Genomic DNA, 26,624 nt, shown 5'->3' with positions numbered 1-26,624 from the left:
TCCGATTGTTGCTATCTGATTTATGCACTGGCGGAGTGTATTCCACCTGAAAAAAATCTTTAACTATGGATCCCGTTGTAAATTTTATATTAGTTGAACACTGTAACAGTGTTGACCAAATTTTGAAGGTAAAGACATTGAGCTCAACGAAAGAGTGCCATCATCGTTTACATAATTTACCAATATACTGGTATTTTTAAATGTCATTTTTATACGCCCGTTTTTTTTCAAAACGGGACGTATTATAGTTTCACCCTTGGCGGGCCGGCGGCGGCGGCGTCCACAGCAGTGTCCGCTCTCTAATTCAAATAGTTCCATCCGATCTTCACCAAACTTGGTCACTAGTTGTATCTTGACAATATCTAGGTCAAGTTTTAATATGGGTCATGTCGGGTTAAAAACTAGGTCACAAGGTCACTTAGAGTATTTCAAGCATTTAGCATTCGAACGGGCGTATCTTGTGACAATTTAGAACTCTTGTTGACGATGCTGCTTCAGCAGCTCGTCTAAGTTATACCATGAAAACAAATTTCACAATGGCGACCTACCTAAAAGACCAAGCTAATTGAGTCAGCTAAATCGGCATACCTCGGATTGAGTTAGCTTAATTTTCTTAATCTGCATACCTTCCTGATTATCATTGAAATATGGGAAACAACAACAACAATTGGCAAATGCCGAAGAAAATGTTTAAATTATTAGGAAGCTCGATAATAACAGTGGAATTCGATGTTAATTGTGCAAAGTAGAGAACTTTACTTGTATGTGGTACCGTTTGATAGTGGAATAGTGCCACTTTTCAACATTGTTCGAAGTCATTGAACTGGAAGTGGAGCTGAATGGGTCAAATTCCCCATGCATGGGTACTACTTCCCCGTACCACGGGTACTTTGAAGTATACTTCACCGTACACCGATTTTCAAATGATACTTTTGGGTACCCCGGTATCCTTACAGGTATCTTTCCTAATAAAAACAAACCGTACCCATTTTTGTTTCGTACCCAATTTTTTTCTTACCCATTTTTTTCGTATCCTATTTTTTTTTCGTACCCAAATATTTTTTAGTTACCAATTTTTTTTCGTACCCAAATTTGTTTTCGTACCCAAATTTTTTTTGGCATAATTTTAAAGACCGGGCCAGTCCGATTGAGTTGGCTAAATTTTCTCAATCGGCATACCTCGCTGCTTTCAGGTAAATAAATCTAATTGAAGGATAGTGCAGTGTCCAAGAACGAAAACTATTGCACCACAACCATTAAACTCTTTACTTAAACCTTAACATACTTTATCGGGGTCGATGAATGACTAATTGCCAAAACTCTGAATGGCTCTTTGCAGAAATATGCCTCTTGTCTTCATAAAGTTTTACAAAGAACTGTGGATTGTCTAAACGTCCATGTACACTGCAGCTATGCCAAATATTTATTAAGGATGCGGATAAATAACGTGCAATAAAAATTATACAATTGTGGTGATGTAGATAAACTTAAATTGATGCTTTTATATCCATACTCTTCAAAAGCATCGTCACGACACCAGTACTGTCAGTACTTTGATTATAATTAAGCAGCATGTTGTGTACCTTTTCCATGATGCTGATTGCGTTACAATATTGTTTTTGATCACAATTAATACTCTTTTTCTTTGCTTTCTCAGTAAGTTAAATGTGAAGTTAAAAAGGTTTTAATAAATAAATCTTGTAATAAAGTTCAAGAAGTTGTTTATTTAAATGTCTGTTTTAAGGTTTTGCCATTGTGTTATGCACTGCCGCTCAGTTGAAAGTCTCTTGTAAAAGGTGTGAAGCATCTAATACACTTCTGCTCAGTTTTAAGTCTCTGTGAAAGACAAGTTGGTAGGCTAAGGTCAAGAGCGAATTCGAACCTAATAGAATTCCAATATAATTCTGGGATTACTATTCAAATTGTCTGATTATTTCAATCTTTCATATTCGTTGCATGCATTAACCAAAACTTACCAAGGTGGAGATACTGGTTCCAACAAAGAACCTTGTTTGATTAAAAGCATTACACATGACAATTTCATTTTGGGTTAAGAATGCCAGCCCTAAAAAAAAGTTCATGGAATTTTAAAAAGACTACAAACGCACATGATTTTGCAGAAAAGCAAATGTAATGCTGGTTTTCATTGTATGATCCAAATATGCAGTTGATATGACACAAACAAACACAAACATTCATGGTTGCTAATGAGACCCTGTTGCTATGTCCAGTTGCTATGGGAACGACCCATGATCTGGCATTCACCAATCATCATCTCCCCAGCCGGACCCCTCAGTTTCCTGAAATAACAAAGAATAAAAAGTATGTGGAAGCTCTAGGCATTAACAGAAATTTACGACGAAGTCCATTGTCAAATAAGACAAGCATAAGGTATTTTAACTTTATAACTGCGAACTAGCTCCTATTTCAGTATTGTTTAATAGCAAAAATGCACAGCACAACTTTGCGATTTCAATTGATGTTTTAAATTTCATCATTTTTCTAAGTTTATTTCTGAGACGGAATGTGATGAAATAAATAAAACATAAACCTCTAGACAAGGCTGAGCCCTATAAAATAAACTTAAGTCGGTCTCTAAGAAAACCGGTCTCAATTCATTTGTGTAAAATATCGTCCCAGATGTCCTTTTTCAGACTGCACAGGCTAATCTGGTAAATAATTTAGGCCTAAACTTGATTAAATTTAGATGAGGCTTTCTTTAAAAGAACAAGATGTGTTTGTGAAACACTATGTCCCCTTTTGAGCGATTTTGACCCATATATTTGACCTTGAAGGATGACCTTGACCTTTCACCACTCAAAATGTGCAGCTCCATGAGATACACGATTTACCGAGATACACATGCATGCCAAATATGAAGTTGATAGTTTCAATAGTGCAAAAGTTATGACACATGTTAAAGTTGATGCAAACCAACAAACAGAAAGGGCAAAAACAATATGTCAACCAGTATAGCTGGGGGACATAAAAATTCCATAAAAGCAGAAAGTGTTGTACCAGATCAGCCTGTGTAAACTGCAAAGGCTCATCTGGCACAATCCTTTAGGCACATGCATTTAGACCGGTTTTCCGAGAGACCGGCTCATTTATCTTTGATCTTAAAACAAGATGATACAAAAATACAAACCTCCAAGTTTGCTGCTGCGACTCCAAATAAGGATGGTTTCAAGAATTTTCACCTTCACTAACTGTGTCCATTCCTTTACTCACTAGAGATGCGCGCGCTGTATCACTGAGCCACATCCCAATATTTGTGATATGTGCACGTTGATCTCGAAACCGCGACTCTGTTTTGTATATTAGAAACGATATTTTTTAAGTAAAAGTCTTAAAATTAATGTTATATACAACTGACCATTTGAAATAAGGCGATAAAGGTCCATAGATTGTTCGACGCGGAACCTAGAGTTGCTTACATACATTTTGATTGACATTTACTAAGCATTTACCATATAATGGGTTCAAACCTAATCGATTCCGCCGAGAGCAAGCGTATTCTGATACGACGAATATTCAACAAAAAATATCTTTTAAAAAAGATATACCGCCTTCATTTTAATTTGATTTTGTTGTGGACAATGATTGTTAATAAAATCAAAGAGAACTTATTGGCCGATAGACCTAATACACTTGTATATGGCGTTTACGTCGCATTTTGCAATTCATATCTTGATTTTAATTTGAAATTGCAGCTATGATTTAAAATTCGTCTTAATTTTCGTGCGTCTAGTCATTTAATTGGGCTGGATTGCTGAGCCACACTCCGGGTCCTCACAGAATTCATCCTCAGGCGCGGAAGGACCTCATGAAATTCGAAACACACGCACATATATTACCTTGCTATTAGGTACATAATACTGCGAAGCGGTGCAGTGTTGACCGTGGATTTTGATTAGAATACGAGGCTGCTTGCCTTTTTAAGCTGGTTTACACATATAAAGAGCTACAAAAATATCAATGAACCAACTGCAATTCTACAATTGATGACAACAATCCGTGATGTATTACATTAATCATATTTTCTTTAATTTTATACTGAAGGAAATAGCAAACGCAAGTTGAACATTTTTTCTTTTTTATTACAATATCCTTTCAAACACAGTTTAACTAGCATCTATCAACAGTACATACATGTCAGTCGGTATTTCATAGGACACAGTCCAACTAAATCGTGTAAAAATTTACTATGTTTCAATATGCTAACATTGATCGAAGTTTGTTGACAGGAATTTAACAAATCTAAACTTTGTAACAACACTACAGAGCGAAATATGACTCCTGAATCGTCCAATATGAAGAACCACAGATACCTTTTTATCCACTTAAAATACAATTTTGTATATAGCTATAATGACAACCCAATTGTACATATAATATACCTTTATGTATTTTGTGTTAATGTTGTGAAAACTCGTTTCAATAAATATACAATTTTTTTTAAATAACTTACCGTAAACGTTTTAAACCCAATTAATTTTTCAACAACATTTAGTACCAACTAGCTAGTGCCTTATAAAGATATTTAAGGTAACCTTCTAAACTTTAAATATTAAATGATAATTTTAGTGATCATATTGCCAACTAATATAACTTGCAACTTTCAAATTAAAGTCAGTGCTGTGTTAGACAATATATATAAATATATATATATATATATATATATATATATATATATATATATATATTATAGCATAAACTATAATTATTCTTGAGATCAATTGAACTTAATGTATACACAGCTAACATATGCATGATTAATTTTAAAATTAGATGGATATAACGTATATAATTGAACTGAAGATATTAATCAATACTACACATTTAACCTACATGAGTGTGTTTTTAATAATAATAGAGTTATCATTTATATAATTTATAAAATCATATTTCTGAAAACATGTAGACATTTTGGACCATACAATTAAAATAGTTCATTCATTTATGTAAAATTAATGTTTCGTGATACAATAGTATAAGAAAGTGAAAATAACTTTACTCAAGCTAAGATATCCATTTATTTTAAAACAAAATATTGTTTATTAATTAGCAAATAATTAGTATAAGCAAAGCATTTTGCTTTAATTGAAGAGACAAATGTACTGCTTTAAAATTATAAGCTACCTATGCTAGCTAAACGTGCACCTCATTTGAAACCATAATTAATATTTACAACAAATGAATTGTATATTATACCAACTTGTATGTAAATACCATTTAGAAAATTAACATAGCTATGTTTGTAAATTATTTGAATACTTTTTTATAACCTGAAAAAAGTATGTTTTTATTCAACAAATATCATTTCTGAAAAGAAATATTTTTTTCTTAAACAAAATCATACTTTTTTCTCAAAAGAATATTTTTATTTTTCTCAAAACAAAACATGCTTTTTCTAATAATAATAATACATACAAGTTGATGGGATAACCAAAAACAATGAATGATGGAAACCAAGTATATACTTTTTCTGACACGGGGGAGGTAATGAAATATAAAGAACATGAGATTTCTTAAATTCTCCAAAGAGGTCTCCCTTTCTGGCTTGATTGTGTTGTAGTAGGGGAGACCACTGTGAAAAGTTTGACTACTTTCTAAGATGGAGTTACTGTTCCTTAATGTTAATCACCACAACCCCGAACAATTGTATTATAAAGTACAGCTGACCAAAAAACACATATTTTACTTCAAACTATACCAATTCAGAATCCTCGTAAGGAGTGATATTCTTTGTGAATATATGAATCTATAAAGTCGAGGTTGCAGCTGTTAACATTACAAAACTATGCAGATCACTCCAAGTGTGTGCATGATCCTCAAAGACACAGGCCAAAATGATGAAATTACTTCACAATATTTCATACAATATATAGTGGATATTGTCATTAACACACTAACAAAGCAACACATTTTTTGTTGTTGTATGCTATTAAGTATTGTTTTATGCATTAAAGAATTCGAGCAATTTCAGTGAAGGAAGGCTTATTTCTTCATATTCTTTCTTTTTCAATTTGACGCAACGTGGAATAAAACACGCCACAATTCAATATTGACTTCCCTTTGATTTCATTAACTATGTTAGATTTAATATCCATGTATGTTATTTCGCATTACCCATACTGTAAATTTACATATTGTTTCAAATTAGGAAAATAACTAACACTGACACACCACACTTACACAAGACAAACATATAATATATCATGCCCCACATTGTGGAGTGGTCATTGCATTTTCCAAACACCATTTTACATATTGGGAGTGGGTGGGGGAGAAGTATGACAAACATTGGCCCTTAGTAATTACCCCTTTCTCCTTCCCTTTTCATTGAAAGCTTAGACTTCTAAATTATGCCTTTTGGATATTGTAAGAACCCTGTTTCCATTTAGTAATGTGCTTTTTGATTGACCATGGGACATATTTGATTAGCAAAGCAGTGTACTTGTTTTGTAATATCAACTGTTATCCAGTGCTCATTAAATGTTCCCAGACTAAGATATGTATTTTTAGGCATGTGTAGTCCCTTAGACAGTTAAATTTAATTAAAGACCTTTCTTAGATTCAACTTGTAAAGGCTACATTTCTAACCCTTAAATACTGATAAGCAGCAAACAGCAAAAACCTGAACAGACTGCAAGTTACTCGCAGGCTGTTCTGGTTTTATGCTGTTTGCACTTTGCTTCTGAGAGGGAAAGGGTTAAGTATTACATTATTTTTATAGATTTTGACAAGGCTTTACTAGCATTCTGCAAAAAAAGCAAATACATACTCTAACAAAAAATAAAATTGTTCACTGTTTGAAAAGGTCACAGTCAGATTAAGGTTTGCTGAATTAAACAAATTTAGCAAGTTGGTTAATGAGAAAATCCTTTTTATAAACAATCACAAGTGTTAAGACAAAACAATTTTTATGTAAAACAGTTCTCCACATTTAAACATTTGATTGTTTATACATGAGCAAAGAAGCCAATGTTGTACACACTTGAAATGGATTAGGTGATGGAGTAGATTTTCCTGGACTTGTAAGGAAAATGTGAGGGGTCTTTTCAATCATATTAGTGTTAACGTTACATGGTTAATAACAAAAACAGGAACAGTATTTATCATACCTCAGGATTATTACATAACATAAATACATTTAAAAAATCTCAAAATTAAACGATTGTATGTAACACAAATGTTTATGATCTATTTTGTAGACCAATATATGTAATGAAAGTCATATGTACATAATGTGACAGACAAAATGCACAAAGTGTTAACATGTATAAATATGATTGTTAGATGACAAAATGTTGAATAAACAAATTATATCACAAATATTTAGAATTGTCTGTGTAACAAATTCAGTTTGTTTATGTTTAAAATGAATATAAATGAAAAACATTATAATCATAATTTGTTTGTACATCAACAAAAGTACTTTAAATATAAATCTGAATACATGTTGTGAAGTTAAAAACTTTAGATAGTTCTTTTTTATAAGATACGAGTCTATTATGTAAATAATACATTTCTCGATTTTATGTATTATATATACTTTTGTTTTCTGGGTACATTTATTAAATGTTGTTTTCACATTAGGGCCAATTATGTGCGATTCCATTTTGATGACTAAATCCCTTCCATCAAAAGTTGGGTCAACATTTGAATGACACCATATTATATGCATACAAATAACAAATGTTTAAAAACATAACAGTTTCTATCGACATCAACAATGCTGCATAAAACAAAACATATACAACAAATAATAATGATTTCTACATATATGGGTGTTCAGTTTAGCACTATTTCACATACATATGTGTGCTGGGAGAAAAAAAAGATTAGAAGAGCACAAAAAGCATCCAAGCACATTTCAAAAACAAACTTTAATCAGTCATATCTGAGTAAGATATCAGCGACCTGTTTACAATACAGTGTTTGATGATGTTATAGTAATTAAATAATGTTAATTGTATTAGAGAAAATAGTAAGTATACTATTTTTTCACTTCATATACCAAAAATTCATAAGGTATTCAAAATGTGACCCCACTATCAGTACAATTTGTTAAAGTCAATCTGTAACAGCTACCCCAATTTGTAAAAAAAAAAAAAAAAATACTTAATAACAAATACAAAACAATAAGTCAATAAATCCAGTCAGTCCATTTTTATATATAACCACAATAACATATTCAACACTTTATCATTTAAGAAAGAAGCACACTATCACATATTGTAAAATTATCACACATTATCACATTGAAAGCTTCACGTATCACAATGTTTCTAGCAAATTAGCTCATAACTAACAAGTTAAACTAACTAACAAGGACGTTTCAATATACCGGTATATACTATGTACATAAACTTGCAATGTTACAATGAACACTGGACATGGAACAAACGAGGTCAATTAAATAACCAATAAAATATTGACATGATATGCAAAAATTGTAAAAAGTATTTTTAATTTGTTATTAAATTTGGATTGGTTTGCTACTTAAGGAATAGTTCTCTATTTGTTAACAAAAATCCGTGTTGGACGGCAAACCACATGTAACATTGCAATTTAAAATCAGCAGCACTTTGCAAACCATAACAAATATACTAACAGACAACATAACAATAACATATTCAATACAAAAGCCTCAATGATTCTTCATATCCAGTTTTCTTCAATCACATAACAAATTCTTATTAAAAAGCAAACAAAAACATACATATAACCAACTCACTAAAATATAGAAAATTTATGTTTCATTATTCAACTTACAAAATCCATTAAAAGTTATATGTTATAAAAGTTATAATATTCATATATAATAATTGAAAATGGAAAATAAAGTAGATAGAATAAAATAATTTGTTGTTCTTGCCAAGACAAAACCAGTCTAAATGTAAATATGAAAAAAATATGCGCTACACAAAATTAATGTATTAAAAAAACATCACCATGCATTATCACAGTCTGATCAAATGGAATGTTACATTTATTTTGGAATGTATTTTGAATGACTTAAGTAATATGCAACTGAATAAAATGCAGAGAGATGTAAACAGTAATCAGATGTCACAATGAAATGTTAACTAATTTTAACCCTCTCCCACTTTGATAATTTATTATTATGTATTTTGATGAATATGTAGTTCCTTAGAAAGTTAAATTTAATTAAATACCTTTCTTACTAGATTAAAGTTTTAAAGGCCCCTTTTCCAACCCTTAGATACCGATGAGCAGCAAACAGCATAAAATCTGAACTGACTGCAAGTTTCTGGTTTTATGCTATTTGCACATAGCCTTTTTCACTTTGCTTCTGAGGGTGAAGAGGGTTAAAGAGCATGCTAAGCTAATCTCTTGGTATGAAAGCAATAAAAATGAAATAATATGATAAATAAATCACACTAACACTTTTACATCTGAAACATTTATCCACAAATTCATAGAAATTTCCTTAAACATATCTTAACACATTTGTTGAAAATTTTAAACATGACACTTGGATTAAAAAATAGAGGCCTGTAAATATGTTGTGTTAAAGATTGTGTCTTGTGGTTTAATTTAATTTATCCCCTTCATGACTTCAATAAAATTCAACAATTGATTTATAATTCTGTCCCTTCATATACAAATTTGGAAATATGTAAAATGTTTTTTTGATTTACATATTTTAAGATAATTTATAATTTATTGTTTGTTCTTTTAACTATTCTTATTAAATATATTTACTTATTGGCCTGATGTTATCATTTAAAATGTCCCTTATGAAAAAATATTTTTAAGTTGTAAGTAAAAACCCCTCAATATTTCATGCCCTTTTCAATCTAAATTCTGTCCCTTCATATACAAATTTGGAAATATGTAAAATGTTTTTTTGATTTACATATTTTAAGATAATTTATTGTTTGTTCTTTTAACTATTCTTATATTTACTTATTGGCCTGATGTTATCATTTAAAATGTCCCTTATGAAAAAATATTTTTAAGTTGTAAGTATATTCCCCTCAATATTTCATGCCGTTTTCAATCTAAATTGTATCAACCAAGCGCCAGATTCCAAAATTAGAATGAAAACACACCTTTAATAAAAAGTTATTGATTAATTTTCTTGACTTTACCAGAATTGAGAACTATGATAGAACTTTCTACAATCTGCTGTTTTATGTGTGTTACTCTCTACTAAAGAAAATAAATTAAATAATGTCCAATCAGAGGTGTTACATTTTAACTTTCCTTGAAATGCATGGTGTTGGCAAAGATATAACATTGTCAAACTACATGATTTCTCCTTATATATCACTCTGAACCAATAACAATCACAATTATTTTTTTTAATCAGAATGATTACATTTTTATCTTGCCCCAAATTAAACAATACTGGTATTGATATTTAATAGTCCAACCAGATGATTTCTTTTTTCTAAATCTCCACCAATGAAAATCGAATTTTGCCCAAAACATATAGACGATATTTCCTAGCTTTCTCGGAAGTGTACGGTGTCAAAGATCTGATTGACTTCCTGTATCTGGACGTTGATTCTCGTCTGCTTCATGAGCTCTTGGTGCCACATTCCAAGATGGCGGATCTCCGGGACAAGGGCAAATAACTCTGACAGCCGCGACTTTACGTTCAAGACCTTGGCTGAAAGCAAACAAACAGAAAAATAAGAGTTTTTGTTAGTATACAATTTGAAAATTATAAAACAAATAAAGAACTCTAATTTGAGAAATGGATACACCTGTTGAGTTCACTGAGTATTTACTACTACTTTCTTCAGGAACTTGACTAAACCAAGACCTCAAAATAAATAATTGTAATTGTATTGAAAATGAAATAAACAAAGTTGAATGAAATTCAAATTTAAAATTTACAAAATTATTTAGATTTAATAAAACAAGAGCACCGCATAACGGGTGCCACGCTCGGCTGCGAAAGCTTGTCAGAATTTTTTTTTTGAGGTCACAGTGACCATGACCTTTGACCTAGTGACCCAACAAGAGATGTGTTTGTCAGAAACACAATGCCCCCCCCCCTACTGCGCCGCATTGAAATAAAATGTCTATTTATCATTTGGTAGGTATAGAAATCATCTCCCTTGAATTTTGTCCAATCAAACCGGGGAGGGGGGGGGGTGTCACAGCCAATTATGACCATGTCAGACATCACTGACAACCAATGCCTGTGGTTTAAAAGAGATCATAACCAGAGTTGATCATGTATCTATGGACATAAGTCCACAGGTATGTAATGAACATCAAAGAAATTATAATTATATCATTTAAAAAGAAAAAAATGAAAAATCAATCATTAAGGTTATAAATAAACAAAATAATAAATCTGTACAGTAACTGTGAAAAGAACTTCAATTGTTGGTAAGGAAATATATAATATGAGATTTATAATTATATGAATTACTTTCCTTGAAAATAATTGTCTGTAACAAATCTCTATTTTTAGTAGCAAATAATTAAAAGCTACTATACTGTGACTGTAGATTCACCACTCAAAATGTGCAGCTTCATGAGATACACATGCATGCCAAATATATCAAGTGGCTATGTTCAATATTGAATAATTTTCTCCCTTTTTAAAGCTTATTACTTCCCTTAAATCTGTATTTTTTACCATAGACCGTAAAGGATGACCTTGACCTTTTACCACAATGTGTTTGTCAGAAACACAATGCCATCTACTGTGCCGCTTTGATTTATTTAACAAAAATATATACGTGGGCAGGTCAGATAACTATGTCCATTTAAAGCTTATTACTTCCCTTGACTTGTTTTTTCGACCCTAGACCTTGAAGGATGATGTTCACCTTGATATTTTACCACTCAAAATGTGCAGCTCCATGAGATACACATGCATGCCAAATATCAAGGTGCTATCTGCAATATTTAAAAAATTATGGCCAATGTTAAGGTTTTAGCATGACGACTACGGCGGATGGCGGACGACAAGCTGGCTATGACAATAGCTCGGATTTCCCCAAAAACAGCCTTGCTAATTAAACAACAAGTATGGAAAGAACTTTTTAACTCGTGTAATCTGAGGCGCAGAGTTTAACAATGTTCTAAACATCAATAAGCTATGTTGAGCATTGCACATACTAAGCTCGTATGACTTCAGGGCTGCGATAAGCTTTCTGTGACCTTCCTCAATGGCCTCTGGGTATGCCAGGTCAGAGAAGTCTGGAATAAAACATATGATCTATATTGTATATGAACATTGCACTGGGAAAATGGGGCTTAATTCATGGGCCTAAAGTTGCGTCCTGTTCAAGCTAATCTGGGACAACACTTTATGATCATCCATTTAGCCCTATTTTCTTAGAACGAGGCTCATATATCATTTATCTCATCCATTTGTCAATTGCATTTAGGGACAAGGAAGAATAAGACAATCAGCTGAATTACTAAACACAATTTAAATTTTGTGATCTAATTTATCAATATTGACTTCATAGCATACTTGAGAGCTTACTGAATGTTGAATTTGTCATCATGTTCATTTTCTATTTGAACCGCTCTCTGGGAAAAACGGGGCATAATGAGTGTGCATGCAGGTGCATAAACTAGCGTCCCAGGTTAGCCTGTGCATTCTGCACGGGCAAGTCACCAACGACACATTCCGCTTTTATGGAATTTTTTGTTTAAGTCTCTTCTCAACAAAAATCCAGTCTAGGTGCAGTGTTGGCCCTGATCAGCCTGTGCAGACTGCACAGGCTAATCTGGGATGACATTTTACGCACAAACATTGAACCCAGTTTTCACAGAACTTGGCTCATATTCATCAAAAGTTGATCAGCTAAAGTTATAATCAAAATTTAAATGATGTGATTCAATAACTGAATGTTGACACTGTCATAATGTTAATTTTCTTCCAGTACAATAACAAGTCCCAATAAAACAGTCAAAAATTGGCTTTATTTACATACCTGAGGCCATAAACAACAAAGCTGCCAGCACGGCAACTTCATACACGTCCATATTGGCCGCGTGTACTTTCTTTCCCACCTCCATCAGTTGCTGCCTGAACGGGTAGAAGGGATTCCGGGCTGAGACATTCCAGCTCCAGAAGTGCTGAAAGTTGGTCTCCTCAGGGCCGTAGAGCTTGTGGCCCGCCATCAGCAGAGTGGACATGAATGTCACGTTCCTGCAGAGGAACGCCTTGTCCTCTGGGTGTAGGACACTGAAACCTGCAGACGGAAACACATGTATTAAAAACTCCATTTACACTCAAAATCAACAAATATTTTGCAACAAAAAACCCATAAAAAATCAGTGTTCTTCATAGCAATAACAAAAATGTCAACGCCAAATGTGGTATGGTAACATAGATTTAACAAGATAAAAACTCTTGTTTTTATTTTTTTCATGAGATCTACATCATGCTTCCAACGCTGCCTGAAGCCATTCTCGCGTTCGGTCCTAACTGTTTGGATATCATTGTGGAAAATTCACATGGAATATATTGTCAAACAAAAAATAAAAACAAGCATTTTTTCGCACTGGGATAATAATACTAAATTCATGTGTGTAAAGCACTTTCTGCCTTAACTGTATTTTTGCTAAGAAGAGCTTTTTTTTTAAATGAAAAATACCACAAAAGCAGAAAGTGTTGTCCCTGATTAGCTTGTGCAGACTGCAAAGGGTTTATCATGGATGACACTTTTTGCACATGATATACTGGTAAGCCTTGTTTTCCAAATGTGTGGCTCATTTATATTAATTTTGAATTTGAGTTATCTCCCTTGAAACATCATTTTAAATGTAATCAAGCACATTCGTTGAATTGATATCCCCTGCCAAATAAAATTGTTATATGGATGGATGAAAATCCCTTGATAAATGGTATAAATCAGTAAGGGTAGGTAATTGATTTTATTGCTGAGCTATAATCCATAAACGTTACATCATACCAAAACAACAAAGGTGAATAACTCTTATTTAAGAAGTGTAGGGTTATGGTGCTTGTGCAAGGCGATTCCACTCATTTATATATATACATCCTTATAGTCTTATTTTGAAATCTTGTATCATATCTGAGATATGGCCCTGCCAAAACAAAAAAGGGAAATAACTCTTCATTTAAGAAAGTGTAGGGATAAGGTTCCTCAGAATGGTACAGCTCTTCATTGATATAAATACACTCGTGAAGTTTCACGTTAAAATCTTGTATGGTATGTGAAACATTGAAAAGGTACATAATACAAAAAACAAAGAGCAATAACGCTTATTTAAAAAGTTTAAGGTTATAGTTCTTGTGCATGGAACTTCTCTTCATTGATATGTATACACCTATGAAGTAACATGTTGATATCTTACAGAGTTAGTGAGATATAGACCTCAAAAGTTTGTGACAGACGGACGACTGACGGACGGACAACGCCAATTCTATATCCCTCTGCCTTTAGCGGAGGATAAATTTAAGAAAAAGACATTTACAATTGTTCATTAATTTTCAGCATATGAAATAATAGAATTAAAATGTATAAAGATTGTTTTACATTTTAGCAGCACCCTGGGTAATTGGGGATTAATGCATTTAAGTAAAGTGTTGTCCCAGATAAGCCTGGGCAGTCTGCACAGGCTAGGCAGGTTTGACACTTTCTTCTTGTATTGTTTTTTTGTTTGAAGTTTCTTCTTAGCGAAAAAGGCGACTACATTGTACACATGTTAATCTGGGACGACACTTTATAGGCACATGCATGAAATCCCTGGGACGACACTGTATAGACACATGCATGAAATCCCTGGGACGACACTTTATAGGCACATGCATGAAATCCCTGGGACGACACTTTATAGGCACATGCATGAAATCCCTGGGACAACACTTTATAGGCACATGCATGAAATCCTTGGGACGACAATTTATAGGCACATGCATGAAATCCCTGGGACGACACTTTATAGGCACATGCATGAAATCCCAAGACACTTTATAGGCACATGCATGAAATCCCAAGACACTTTATAGGCACATGCATGAAATCCCTGGGACGATACTTTAAAGGCACATGCATGATATCCCTAGACACTTTATAGGCACATGCATGAAATCCCTGGGACGACACTTTATAGGCACATGCATGAAATCCCTGGGCCAACACTTTATAGGCACATGCATGAAATCCCTGGGACGACACTTTATAGGCACATGCATGAAATCCCTGGGACGACACTTTATAGGCACATGCATGAAATCCCTTGGACGACACTTTATAGGCACATGCATGAAATCCCTGGGACGACTCTTTATAGGCACATGCATGAAATCCCTGGGCCAACACTTTATAGGCACATGCATGAAATCCCTGGGACAACACTTTATAGGCACATGCATGAAATCTCTGGGACAACACTTTATAGGCACATGCATGAAATCCCTGGAAAGACACTTTATAGGCACATGCATGAAATCCCTGGGACGACACTTTATAGGCACATGCATGAAATCCCTGGGACAACACTTTATAGGCACATGCATGAAATCCCTGGGACAACACTTTATAGGCACATGCATGAAATCCCTGGGACGACACTTTATAGGCACATGCATGAAATACCTGGGATGACACTTCATAGGCACATGCATGAAATCCCTTGGATGACACTTTATAGGCACATGCATGAATTCCCTGGGCCGACACTTTATAGGCACATGCATGAAATACCTGGGACGACACTTTATAGGCACATGCATGAAATCCCTCGGACGACACTTTATAGGCACATGCATGAATTCCTGGGACGACACTTTATAGGCACAGGCATGAAATCCCTGGGACGACACTTTATAGGCACATGCATGAAATCCCTGGGACGACACTTTATAGGCACAGGCATGAAATCCCTGGGACGACACTTTATAGGCACATGCATGAAATCCCTGGGCCGACACTTTATAGGCACATGCATGAAATCCCTGGGATGACACTTTATAGGCACATGCATGAAATACCTGGGACGACACTTTATAGGCACATGCATGAAATACCTGGGACGACACTTTATAGGCACATGCATGAAATCCCTGGGACAACACTTTATAGGCACATGCATGAAATCCCTGGGCCGACACTTTAAGGGCACATGCATGAAATCCCTGGGACGACACTTTATAGGCACATGCATGAAATCCCTGGGACAACACTTTATAGGCACATGCATGAAATCCCTGGGACAACACTTTATAGGCACATGCATGAAATCCCTGGGACAACACTTTATAGGCACATGCATGAAATCCCTGGGACGACACTTTATAGGCACATGCATGAAATTCCTGGGACGACACTTTATAGGCACATGCATGAAATCCTGTTTTCCCAGAGGGTGGATCAGTTTTGTTATCAGTAATTGTTCATCAAAACATAAAGAGCCTAATTTTCAGTGCTAATTACAAGTATAAAATCCAAGCCTACCTGGTATCTGGGCAGCAAATTTCACGCCTGCAGTAGTGTTTCGGATTATCCTTAATCTTGCTTGCTGGCAACTTCCTGTGTCCTATGTAGCAAGAATAAACTTTGGTTTTTAAACTTGAAATCATCACTCTTAACAAATTAGCAGCTTTAAGCATTGAATGTTTCAACCAAGGTAATTTTCTGCAAGAAGTTTTAATGAACATATCATGAAAATTAAAATATAGTGAATACAAGTCATTATATTGTCCAAATAAGTAAACAATGCAAGCTTTAAATATCCAGCTAATAACATTAAGTATACCCTCAAACATTGTTGTTCAATTCAAGATAAGTAAACCTTAATATCAACATATTGATGTTTTCTGGAATTGCCAGCAATTTAATGACAGAAGATTAAAACATATATGAACCACTAAATAAAAGAATAGCACATCTGTTTAAGCGATCTTACATTTATTTTGAAACACTAAATAACGTGATATTCACTAACAATAACCCATGTATGCCTAGCGTCTAGAAAAAAGGCCTTGGCAAACAGCGTAGACCCAGATGAGTTGCCGCATGTTGCAGCGTCTCATTAGGGTATGCGCTGTTTGCTTTGAGGAATTTCTGTAAGAAATATTCTAAATATAGAAATAAATATACTAGACATCCCTAATTTTGGAAATAAATTGATCATATTTAGAAAGATGGGAGAGTCCACTAGGCATAAACAGGTTAAACCAACCTGTTGTTGGACATTTCTGTTCTCTGCACATCGGTCTGTCATCTGCTGAAATACTTTGTTCAAGTGCTCCAGTAGCATCTGTTTGTCGCTGGTCATCGGGAAAGCGTCCTCCACTTCCACGGACGCTCGCCAGTACTTCTCCGACTGGTGACGCTTGAACCTCCCGACGCTCCCATTACCGGACTGCGGTGAGTCACAAAATTCAGAATTGTCGAGAATTTTACGTTTGTACATTCTTCTGCAAGATGTGAACTCATCGAAGTTACCGCTCCCGCAACCTGAGTCATTGGAGCATGAATGGCTGTCGGACAACACATAGTAGTAAGAGTCACCTTGACTCATTGACGATAGCGTCTTGTTTACGATCTCAGTCTCGACATCACTGCGTGACATCATTCCGTCGCAATCCTTGTCCTGGTTCAAATGAAGGTCGCAAGATGAACCGGAGAGAAAATGGTGATTGATCCGCGAAATGTTCTCCAAACGTCTGAAACTGCTCTCCTGATTTGGAAAGCTGTTGTTGTTGTTGGTGTGTGATGGACTGTGACAAATGTTGGATGGGGTACCAGTCATGTACCAGCTATCCTGGGAATTAATTATTCCCCCTTCCTGATGTGGAATGGTCATTGGTTGGCTGGGCATGGACTGGCCAGTTATGTGACCGTTGTTATAAGCTGGTGAGAACTGGCGCGTAGGCGACCCTATGGAAGCCATGTTTGGCTGCGGACCACAGTTGACATTGACGGAAAGATCAGTGACATGGTAGTTGTTGTCGGGGCTGAATGGGTGCTGACTGTACATGGTCTCACTGTAGGGTGACCCCTGAGAGGAGCTGGTGTCATATGGGCTGTGAGGGGACGGGGAGTTGTACATGGGACTATGGTTAGGGGAGAACTGACAGGCCGGGGAGTGCATTGGGCTGCCATTGGGAACATAGCCAGGGGATCCCGCCGTGGTGCTGTCAGACATATACCCCCCTGGAGAGGGCATCTGCCTGGGCGGGGACTGACAGGGGGAGGCGCGCATGGCGCTGGAGATCTGGCTTGGGGGGAAACTGCTGCTGTACCCTGGGTACTGGGGTGGTGGTGGGCGGTTCGTCAGATTGAGCTGAGTCTGAGACACGCTCATCGACTTATTCATTCCAAACTGCCACTGGTCTTGCTGCAGACCCATCTCAGCTTTGCACACGTGTTGGGAGGTCACAGGGAGGTCGTTGTAACCATTACCGTAGCAACGCATTTTCTTCGCTGGTCCTGCACCAGACTGATTGTCGTTCTGCAGCATCATCAAGATGTCGTCCATATCCTCTTCAATAAAGTCTGAGGAATGGGTCTGACCTCCGCAGCTCTGACCTTGGTTGCTAGGCTGCCATGATGTCATCTGACCTTGCCCTTGATTCTGACCTTCACACCACATTACCTTCTTTTCGTATTCACAGGTGTCTGGGTTCTCCTTTTTGATTTCGTTACAAACTGAAGAGATTTTCAGTGAGTCTTTGGCTGGCTCATCCCCAATTTGGGGAGTCGTTGTTTTTGTATTGTCTACTTCTACAGGGGACTGGTTTCCCATTTTGGGGGATCCAGTCAACGTGGTCATCTCACAACCATCGGCTTTCTTTGGGCGTCCCATCTTGATAGCTAGAAACAAAAACCCGAAACATGTTTACACCTGTGTTAGCCAACAAGTCAAGTTTGGTAACCCTTTACTTTACCACACAGATACGTTTTTTGATGCATTTGTAGTCCCTTAGAAAGTTAATTTTAATTAAATGCCTTTCTTACTAGATTCAAGTTTTAAAGGCTTCATTTCCAACCCTTAGATACTGATGAGCAGTATAAAACCTTAACAGACTGCGAGTTACTTGCAGGCTGTTCTGGTTTTATGCTGTTTGCACATAGCCATTTTCACTTTGCCTCTTATGGTGGAAAGGGTTAAAAGCATATTCTGTAAAGAGAGCTACTGATTTAGCTTGACAAAGACAGCATGGTGGATTGTGTGCATTCCTAGCCATCAGAAGGTCTTGGGCTCAATCCCCCATAGAGAACACTGTGGCATAGTGGGTATGGTGTCTGTCTGAGTACAGGAAGATCACATTTTTGTTTTACAATGTTAAATATCCCCCAAAGATAGCAAGTAAGTGTTCCAATTAGTCTAAGGCTTTTTATGCAATCAAGCTTAAATACATAGGTTTAAAATAAATCCTGTTCATCACCAAAGACACCAATTACTGGACTGGTGATGGACTAAAGATTATCTCCACAAGTAAAAGGCTTTTGATGCAACCAATCTAAAATATGTACTTTTAAACTTAATAGCAAAAGCTGATTAAATAAAGCATTATTGCTACCTTCACGGGACATGCCGACGCCGATGCATTTCTGGTAGCGACAATACCGACAGTTATTACGATTTCTCGGGTTGATACCGCAGTCTTTGTCACCTTTGCAGATGTAACTCTGGTTTTCGACCAACCCTCGTCGGAAAAATTTCTAGCAAAATTAAGCAGAAAACAAATTGATAAGAGACATTGAAATACTACAAGATGCGATTTTTTTTAATATAATGGAGATATAATCTTTTATATTTGTGCAAAGAAATGATGTTCATTTAAAAATTGTAACTAAAAACCTTACTGTTTTTACCAATACATGACTGATTTGAATGACCACAAGAACAAGGTAAAAACTCTCATTTAACAAAAGTTTAATATAATTTAACATTGCTTTCTGCTATTCTACTTTACTTTTACAAAGTTTGAACCAAATTGTCAAAATTTCAACCATATCCAAACAAACATTACTGAAGGTATAGCTTCCACGTAATAACCTGCTCATTCTATATTGATCAGCATATACATGTGTGTGCTTGAATTGCTTCCCTTATTCCCAAGTATTAACTGTATACTATGTTTGAACACGTGTTTCTCAATATTTATGGTACCATAACAGAATATATGTTGAAAATTACACAGGATTCTAGTACGGAAACTTATATTATTGTTTTCCAAAGTATTCATGAATAACGGTCAGCAACAGTTTAGTGTTTGCAAGCTATCCACTACCCCTAACGAAGGTAACAGAGGTTACAGGGCACCATGAGGTTACACTGAGCCATATATTGCAAGATTTACATTTAAAAGCTATCCACTACCCTAATCAAAAGTAACAGAGGTAACACTGCAAAATGTGTTTACACAGCACCATACCTTGCATCCCTCGCAGGTGTTCACACCAAAGTGGATGCCGTTTGCAATGTCTCCACAGACCTTACACAGAACCTGTCCTTCAGCTGGCTGGACTGTCTCAGGCTTTTCTGTAACCATGGAAACAAGAATTTGTAAAGATTTATATATAATCATTAAACTATAAAGAATTTATTTTTGCCTTATGAAGTATGCATTTATTTTAGTTTATTAACTGGCAACTTATACAGTTATGAAATGTATACATGCATCAAATCCCGTGGGTCCAATTATAAGCTTTTGTTTCAAAGGATTGTTTGAATGATACTAAGTCGCCTTCTGAAAAAACTGGGCATAATGCAGTACGCACTGCTTACCAGGGACGACACTTTCTGCCTTAATTGGATTTTTGCTAAGAAGAGGTTTCATTTAAACGAAAAATGTCATAAAAGCGTAAAGTGTTGTCCCTGATAAGCCTGTTCAGACTTCACAGGCTAATCTGGGACGACACTTTACGCACAAGCATTGTGCCCAGTTTTCTCATAACAAGACACATACTCATAGCCAGAATTGATTACGATGACGATGATGACGAAGATGATGTTGGTAATGGTGGTGATGATATTGGTGGTGATGATGATAATGATGATGGTGGTGATAATGATGATGAGGATGATGACGATGATGATCATGATGATGATTATGATGAAGAAGATGAAAAAGAATACTGTTATGATGAGGGGAATCATTCTGCGCATTTATCACATTAAGTGTCTGATAATGAAGATGTAGACCATGAATTAACAAATTGATTCTAAGATCATTATCTTTTCAATATGTTAAAGTTTGTTAAATTGACTACATAGTCTGTATTCTTGTAACCATTATACTGCAGTTTGATAATCAGTCAGGGGATCTTTGGATCGTCGCGAAACATCCTCCATCATTTTGAGTAAAATTTATGGAGATTGGTGTCGCGGTTTTGGCGCGTTAACGTAACACCGCCGTATTGCTGCGCCACTTTATGTAACGTTGTATCATAAACATAAATCATATCCTATTTATTGTGTTATTGTCAGTTAAAGGAACGAACCTGAACACAACGTCTTATTACTTACAAAGTCTTTACATTTTGGTGCCGTGACTATTACACTAGAAGTACGATGAATTTACAGAAGTTACGATCAAATAGAAGAGGTAATAAACGCAAAATCGCTATTTTGCTAGAGAAAATTGAAGAAAAAAAAATAGAATGGAACGCTGATAGAAATCAATTTACTTCTGAAAATGTTGGAGACAAAAATGGAAATGCTAGAGACACTTAACGAAAAAATCTTATCAAACACTGACACACTAATATTGTGGAAACAGAAATTAACATGATGGATTTACGCATGAAATTAGGCACACTAATCGCCGAGCGTGATCAACGGGATACAAGCATAGGGAGTCAGCAGCCAACATTTCATCCCATAGATATGCAGCGTGGTCGAGGGGATACGGGTTAAGGAGGTCAACAGATGACATTTCATCCCTTAGATGCTCAGCATGATCAACGGGATACGAGCATAGGAAGTCAGCAGCCGACATTTCATCCCATGGATACGCAGCGTTATCGAGGGGATACAGGTTTAGGAGGTCAACAGACGACATTTCATCCCATAGATGCACAGCGTGATCAAGCGGATATGAGGTTGTACATTCAACAGACAACATTTCATCCCGACGTTACACCAACTACACTGGAGAACAGAAATACACATGCGTTACATAATCCAGTCGATACCATTCATCTGACAGAGTGTGACGAGTGTGACGAGTGTGACAGGGCCAGCTGTGATCAGATTCATAGCTCGGTGGTCACGTGTAAGACGACAACGCCGGGTACATCTGCTATAACGCAGACTACAACTCTACCTATACCTGCTACCACGCAGAAGACAACACTGGGTACACCTGCTATCACGCAGACGACAACGTTGGGTACACCTGCTACCACGCAGACAACAACGATGGGTACACCTGCTATCAAGCAGATGACAACGATGGGTAAACTTTCAAACAGTTCAACTCCAAACACGCAGACCACAGCGCTGGATACAGCTTTAAACAATTCAACTCCAACCACGCAGAATACCGAGCTGCTTGCACCTCCAACCAAGCACATTGTGATACCCACACATCTCAACACGAATCCCGCATCTACACAAGGCATTTTAACAATAACTCACAGTACGCAGCCTGGTGTTGATATGATGGTAATGCCTTCGTCGTCATCCACGACAAGGAGGATCACAACAAGGAGGATCACGACACCTCTCGCCCCAGGACACTTCACCCTGATTCAAGTAGCAACCCAGTGCGCAGTGGGCATGGAACCGACATATCCTAGCAGCGCTGACGGCAACCACAAGCGGCCGCGGAGCTCCGGCGATCCAGTGGGAAACGCATTGAGCAACCAGACAAGCGTCTCCTCTGCAGAGATGAATAGCGAGCGGACAGACGGCGGATTGGAAACTGAGAATATCGCAGTTTTGTGGTCGCCGTCGCCGCAGAGTTTTCAGGGGGCAAGCTCCCAGCCACGTGACACGAGCATGTCCAATTTTAGCTCGTTGTCCGACTTCAAGCACTCGTCCGGCTCTGAGAGCGAAGATCATAAGCCATACGTGTTGTCCGAGAAGTCAAGTGGAGATAGTCCGACAGTCAGCCAGCTCTATGGTGACCGCTTCTCACCAAGATTACCGCGGGTCACCGCCTGCGCAGCGTAAGCTGTACCACCACCAGAGCGTCGGAGCCGCGCCCGTCGGCTTCGACTTCCGGTACACCACGTGCGCAGATGTCAACATGAACATGTTCCCGCATGCACAGAGAGCAGCGGTGGAGCAGACGTACGAGGCGGCCACCAAGTTGCTTTTCATGTGAGTGCAATGGACACACAACCAGGCCAATCATCAAACTTAATCCGTTAGAAGTGCTATGTGGAAGCGAAACCAAGAGAAAAAAGTGATGAACATTGTGATTAAACATGTGAGAAACAGAGCTATTAACAGTTGATAATTAATGTGCTTAACATGAGATTGATACATATGTGCAGGGGTGGCGAAATCAAATGTCCGAGTTGCCCGAGTCGTACATTTGCTTGTCTGGGCAACTGATTTTTTTCAATTAAGTTGTCCGTGGACAACAAGTTTTTTAAAAGGTGCGTCCAGGTATACAAAAATGCATTATATTTAAGCCGTAATTAAATTTTACAAAACCGGATGTTGACACGCGATTACATTGTCAGTGCTATTTGCGGAGCAATCAACATAAAATACGTGCAATCTCCAGCGCAGTGATCTCCCTGTTTCTATAAGGGACCGGCAGCATGCCGCATTTTCAACATTCGGCCCGACTGTTAGACAGTGTACAGGTTGGTTTCTTTATTTTTACAATCAGACAGAAATAAAAAGTATCAAATTTAGATTATCAAAACACGGTCTACCTTGTTATTTAAGACGACTATAACAGAAAAAAAGATGAAACTTTTTTTTAATCTTCAACAACGGAGCAGAAACCCGAAGCTTTGAGCAGCCCACCTCCCCCAAAAATAAGAAAGATTATAATAAAAAATATGATCTAAGTAAACGCAACAGAACTTTTCAAGAAACTTGGCTCAGAGATTTTCAATGGTTACCAGTTGATGATAATCAAATTGCTACCAGTAGCGGTGCAGAGCCTCAGTCTGATTAGGTCCACATATTGGACTAGTTTAATTTGTTAAGATTACAATGTACTTATGTATAAAAAAATAAATAAATATTTATATTAATGTACTACTGATGAAGGCTACGGCCGAAACATGTTTAGTACCAGAAACATTTAAATAAACAGTGACGTGTTTGTACGATTTATTTAATTTTATTAATGTACTTATGTTCAACACATCTTTTAATAACACTAGCTTCGCAAGATTTAAAGTTTGAGAAAGTCTTTATATTGTTTATAATATACTGCTATAATGAATGTACCATTGAAAAATACAATTATAAACAAAACAAGCAAATCATACTCATTTTGATATATTCCACATTATTTAACATTAATCAATAAATGCGTTTATAATTTATATAAACATTAACGAACAAGTGTAGTTCAGCAACGGACAAGTTAAATTTCCTAAATGGTTGTCCGTGGACAAGTATAGTTTTTTTAGATTTCGCCACCCCTGATGTGATACAAAGTGAACTTTTTAAGACTGTGCACTCTATTCTGGAGTTTAGGTGATTAATTGCTACTTTGAGAGTAACTGAGATAATTATTTTGACTAATAATTTGTACTTCAAGTATTTTTGTTAGATTAACGTTTCGATCAGAGTCATTGATACATGTTGCTTAATCATTTTGAGGCCCCTAGAATGTCGCAGTTTTGGCGCGTTAACGTAACGCCGCCATAACGCCACCGTAACGCCGCGCCACTTTATGTAACGTTGTTTTAACGTCATATCCTATTTATTATGTTATTGTCAGTTAAATTAAAGGAACAAACCTGAACACAACATCTTATTACTTACAAAGTCATTACATTTAGTGTATTTATTTTATTGTTTGCTATCAATTAATTGAAAATTGTGAATATTAAGTGTTTTCAATGTTATATTTATAAATGTTCTACTCAGATTTGCATAGGGTAATTACTTAATGCTGCATTACTTTTACAAAAAAAATAAAGATTTAATTAGAACTTTTTTCTTGGCAGTTTTTTTCATATGAAATATATACTTTTTTTAGACTGAGATGGGGGCTGTTATGCCAAATTTTAATAAAACAAAACACTAAACTGTCAAAACATATTGAATTGACAATAACCTGATAAGTACTATTGAAAATGATCAATGCATAATTAGATAACAAGAAATGTCCAAGTGCACCTCACAGTCATATTAATATCTCATTACTAATTCATCACATATTCAATTCTATACAAACTCAAGTATATAAAAATATAAACAAATGATTTGTCTATAATGCTAATGACATTAAAAGCACATATTCTCAATTTTGGAATAACCTTTAGGTTACACAATTGTGCCCATTTTTCTAGTTAAAACTGGCTACTAATCAATCAGGAGCAAATCGTTCCTATTTTTCAATAAAATGAAATCAATTTGAGCATGGTTTCCATATTAGAAACAAAATCAATTCTGTAACAACCTTTATTCATATCCAAACAAGTGTGACATTTTTCTGTTTAACCGGTAAGATTTTTCCAAAATCAATCTATCATGGGCATTAAGATTGTGTAGCAAGAAAACTTGTTTCTATACTAGTATTTTTATTGGATTTATTGAGTTTGTCCCAGTTTTGCTCTTTCAATTTAAACCCAGTGTGTTCTAGTTCTTCTTTCAAAATTAATATTAAGGTAGAACACAAAATTACATACAATTTTTATAACAATCAAAAGGCATAATTATATAACTCCCATTGACAGAAACTCAAAACAGACTTTTTTACCAAAACTCCGTTCAAATGAATCCCCGCTCTGATTAATTATTTTCCAATAGGCCTATTAATATCTCAACATCTATTCACAAACCAATATTTAAAAACCTTTTCAGTGTGCTCGTTTGAATGATGCCAAGATGGTCGTTTATTTCACAGACGCTGTGAATAGTGCCTTCATCAATGCTTGATCGTTGAACGATTTGCAGATTCATTCCGAAACACAATAGCCAAACTGCGAAACTCAACACTTGTATAGAAATCAGCAAGTCAACACTCAGTCCCAGGTTCAAAAGAACTGTTTTGTGTTCTGACAACATGAATTATTAATTTTACCCTCCACAAAGCTTACCGTTGTAAACATAATATTGTCCGATATTTATTAGTTTTGAAGGTCCTATTCGGCTATAGTGTTCAATTTCAATGCACTATTTACATGATCTGATCATGGACCAGCTTTTCAACTAACACAGTAAGATAATAATTTTTATATGATGCAGATTGCAGGAGCTTTGTTGATAAGTTTCAAGGGCAATTTAGTTGATATTCAATGATAATTCCAATAGTTTCAGTGCCCATTAACTAGATATTTAATGATCATACCAATTGTATCAGGGGCCATTTAGCTGATATTCAATGATCATACCATTAGTTTCAGGGCCATTTACTTGATATTCAATGATCATACTAATAGTTTCAGGGGCCATTTAGTTGACATTCATGATCATACCAATAGTTTCAGGGACCAGTTAGTTGATATTCAATGATCATACCAATAGTTTCAGGGATCAGTTAGATG

General features: G+C 35.9%; 1 protein-coding gene across 1 annotated transcript in view; it reads right to left on the bottom strand.

Annotated features, from left to right (window-relative positions):
- Positions 1–6,872: 6,872 nt before the first annotated feature.
- The window catches only part of LOC127871357 (uncharacterized), a 54,960-nt gene continuing 35,208 nt past the window's right edge, over positions 6,873–26,624 (bottom strand). Inside the window, exons 4-10 of the mRNA XM_052414166.1 lie at positions 20,369–20,475; positions 19,511–19,652; positions 17,164–18,800; positions 16,437–16,518; positions 12,945–13,205; positions 12,118–12,198; positions 6,873–10,648 (exon numbers count right to left, since the gene is read on the bottom strand). Coding sequence (XP_052270126.1) covers positions 10,482–10,648; positions 12,118–12,198; positions 12,945–13,205; positions 16,437–16,518; positions 17,164–18,800; positions 19,511–19,652; positions 20,369–20,475 — 2,477 coding nt within the window. The 3' untranslated portion in view covers positions 6,873–10,481. The remainder of the gene's footprint in view (positions 10,649–12,117; positions 12,199–12,944; positions 13,206–16,436; positions 16,519–17,163; positions 18,801–19,510; positions 19,653–20,368; positions 20,476–26,624) is intronic.

Source organism: Dreissena polymorpha, chromosome 3, assembly GCF_020536995.1.
Source record: "Dreissena polymorpha isolate Duluth1 chromosome 3, UMN_Dpol_1.0, whole genome shotgun sequence".
NCBI classification, from domain to species: domain Eukaryota; kingdom Metazoa; phylum Mollusca; class Bivalvia; order Myida; family Dreissenidae; genus Dreissena; species Dreissena polymorpha.
This window is presented reverse-complemented; position numbering and strand designations above follow the sequence as displayed.